The following is a 3,344-nucleotide window of genomic DNA, read 5'->3' as shown; positions in this document are numbered from 1 at the left end:
AGACCTTCAGAGCCCCCCCAAACCCATAGGGACCCCCATAGAGCCCACCCAGGCCCATAGAGACCCCCATAGCCCGCCCAGACCCATGGGGAGCCCCATATAGACCCCAAGAGACCCCCATAGAGCCCCCATAGACCCACAGAGCCCCCCCAGACCCATAGGGACCCTCATAGAGCCCACCCAGACCCACGGGGACCCCCATAGAGCCCCCAAAGACCCACAGAGACCCCCCCAGCCCCATAGAGACCCCCATAGAACCCCCATAGACCCTCAGATCCCCCCCCAGACCCACAGAGACCCCCGTGGACCCCCCAGCCCCATTGGGACCCCCGGCCCCACCCCAACGTGGGGAGGGGTTGTGGGTCACGGCCCTTCCAAGCCCCTCCTAAGGCCACGCCCCCGCCTCGCCCCCATTGGCTGCCGGCCCGGTGGCCAGTTTGGGCTCTCGGCCAATAAGGAGCGGAGCCAACGCCCGGGTAGGGCGGAGCGAAAGAGACGATTGGCTGAGGCCGAGATGGAGGGCGGGGCCTCGGCTCTTTAGCCCCTCCCACCGCCCCACGCCCGATGAGCCGGGACCCCCCGGAGACCCCCGACCCCATAGGGACATTAATAGGATCCATAGGGACACCAATGGGACCCACACAGCCCCATAGGGACCCATAGGACCCATACAGCCCCATAGGGACACAAACAGGACCCCCACACACAGCCCTATAGGGACACCAATGGGACCCACACACACACAGCCCCATAGAGACCCCCACAGGGCCCCTCGCCCCCTCTCAGACCCCCACAGGACCCCCCGAGGACACACTCAGCCCCATGGGGACCCCCATAGCCCCTCATAGAGCCCCATATCACCCCATAGAGCCCCACATCACCCCATAGAGACCCACAGCCCCTCATAGAGACCCACAGAGCGACCCCAGACCCTCATATAGCCCCTCATAGAGCCCCACTGCCCCTCATAGAGCCCCACATCACCCCACAGAGCCCCACAGCTCCTCATAGACCCACACAGCCCGCCCAGACCCATGGGGAGCCCCATATAGACCCCATAGACCCACAGAGACCCCCATAGAGCCCCCCTAGACCCACAGAGCCCCCCCAGACCCATAGAGACCCCCATAGAGCCCCCCCAGGCCCATAGGGACCCCCATAGACCCACAGAGACCCCCATAGAGCCCCCCCAGGCCCATAGGGACCCCCATAGACCCACAGAGACCCCCATACAGAGCCCCCCGAGACCATAGCGACCCCCATAGACCCACAGGAGCCCCCCAGACCCACAGAGACCTTCCCCATGAGAGCCCCCCCAGGCCCATAGTGACCCCCATAACCCACAGACCCATAGAGCCCCCCAGGACCCAAGAGACCCATACGAGCCCCAGGCATCGGGACCCCACAGACCACTAGAGACCCCCATAGAGCCCCCAGGCCCATAGGGACCTCCATGAAGCCCACGAGACCCCATTTTTTAGGCCCCCAGACCACATAGGGACGCCCCAGCGACCGCACATAGAGCCCCCCCAGAACCATAGAGACCCCATTAAGAGCCCCCCATGGGGGCCCATAGGGACGCCCATAGATCCCACCGAGGCCCCACAGAGCCCACAGACCCATGAGAGGACCAGTAGAGCCCCACCCAGGCCATAAGGGACCCCATAGACCCACAGAGACCCACTAGAGCCCAATCCCAGGCCATAGGGCCCCATAGACCACAAGAGCCCCCGACCCAATCAGAGACCCCCATCAGAGCCCCCCCAGGCCACAGAGAACCCTTAATAGACCTCACAGAGACGTGCCCATTAGATGCCCCCAGGCCATAGGGACCGCTCATAGACCCACAGAGACCCCAAGAGCCACCCCAGGCCATGGGACGGCCCCTATAGACCCATATGAGCCCCCCCAAGGCCCATAGGACCCCAATAGACTACAGCAGACGCCCTAGAGCCCTCCCAGGCCATGGGGACCCATAGTCTCCACAGAGGCCGCCCACAGAGCCCCACATGACCCATTAGAGACCCCGTATTTAGAGGGCTCCCCCAGGCCCATAGGGACGCCCCATAGACCCCAGAGACCCCCAATTAGAGCCCCTAGACCATAGAAGACCGCCCATAGACCCCATAGACCTTCCAGACCCCTACCCCCCCCGGCCCGCCCCATACCTGATGCCGAGCTCATCAGAGCCCCGAGCAGCAGAACCCACGTTGCCATGATCCGGAGCCGGATAAAGAACCGGATCGGAACCGAACCGGAACCGAACGAGGATCCGGGCGGGGAGTGGTTTCCCATCGGGTGATGGTTCAAATGCAGCCCCGCATCACGCGAGGGGCGGAGCCAGAGCACATGGACTGAGGGGGCGGGGCTAATCCAGGCCACGCCCACTGCGTGATTTACTATTGGCTCTCCGTTAAGCTCTGGCCACGCCCACGCCTCAATACCGCCACGCGATTGGCTCAGGGCAACGCCCGTCACTCATAGCCCCGCCCACAGCACTTAGACCACGCCCCCTCATCCTGGCAACACCCACTGCTTAGGCCACGCCCCCCTTGGTCCGTTAAGCCCCGCCCACAAACGCTGGACACGCCCCCATTGGCCACGCCGCTTCTTGGTCACGCCCACAAACGCTGGGCACGCCCCCCATTGGCCACACCGCCTCTTGGCCACGCCCCCTCGTAGTAAGGCGCCGTTTATGAATGAATGAATGAATGAATGAATGAATGAAGCTCCATTCATCGCTGCTTATTAATCGCTTCTCATTAATCGCTGCTCATTATTAATCGCTGCTCATTAATCGCTGCTTGTGGAGTCTCAGCTCATTAATATTCACCCGTTTAATTAGTTCAAGCCCCCCTCGTTCAATCCCTGCTCCATTAATGAGTCCCTGCTTAATTAATCACCTCTCATTGAGTCTCTGCTTAATTAATGAGCCCTTCATTGAGTCTCTACTCAATTAATGAGCCCTTATTGAGTCCCTGCTTAATTAATCACCCCTTATTCAGCCCCTGCTTAATTACCATTGTGTCTGTGCCCCCGTAATTGCCTCTCGTGGAGGTTCTTCTTAATGAATGGCCGCTCATTAAGGCTCATCTCCGCTAATTCCCCCTCGTGGACTCAATTAATTAGCACTCATTACCGCTCATTAATTTATTACTGCTCAGATCCAGTGACATCGACCGCCGCGGGAGCAGCGCGGCCCATAGAGAGCGACCGGAAGTGCCGCCCACAGCGCCGCCCCCGCAGCGCCCACAGCGCCCACAGCGCCCCCCAGCGGCCGCGGCTCCGTCAGTCCTCCTCGGTGCCGCTGCCAGAGCGCTCCTAAGGGGAGGGGGAGGGGGTTA

At 61.7% G+C, this 3,344-nt stretch overlaps 1 protein-coding gene across 1 annotated transcript in view; it reads right to left on the bottom strand.

Moving 5' to 3' along the window:
• The window catches only part of LOC107307509 (low-density lipoprotein receptor-like), a 5,436-nt gene extending 3,092 nt beyond the window's left edge, over nt 1–2,344 (bottom strand). Inside the window, exon 1 of the mRNA XM_015851015.2 lies at nt 2,169–2,344. Coding sequence (XP_015706501.1) covers nt 2,169–2,295 — 127 coding nt within the window. The 5' untranslated portion in view covers nt 2,296–2,344. The remainder of the gene's footprint in view (nt 1–2,168) is intronic.
• Nucleotides 2,345–3,344: the final 1,000 nt, after the last annotated feature.

Source organism: Coturnix japonica, unplaced genomic scaffold (assembly GCF_001577835.2).
Source record: "Coturnix japonica isolate 7356 unplaced genomic scaffold, Coturnix japonica 2.1 chrUnrandom640, whole genome shotgun sequence".
NCBI lineage: Eukaryota > Metazoa > Chordata > Aves > Galliformes > Phasianidae > Coturnix > Coturnix japonica.
The sequence above is the reverse complement of the archived record's forward strand: the minus strand, read 5'-3'. Positions and strand labels throughout refer to the sequence as shown.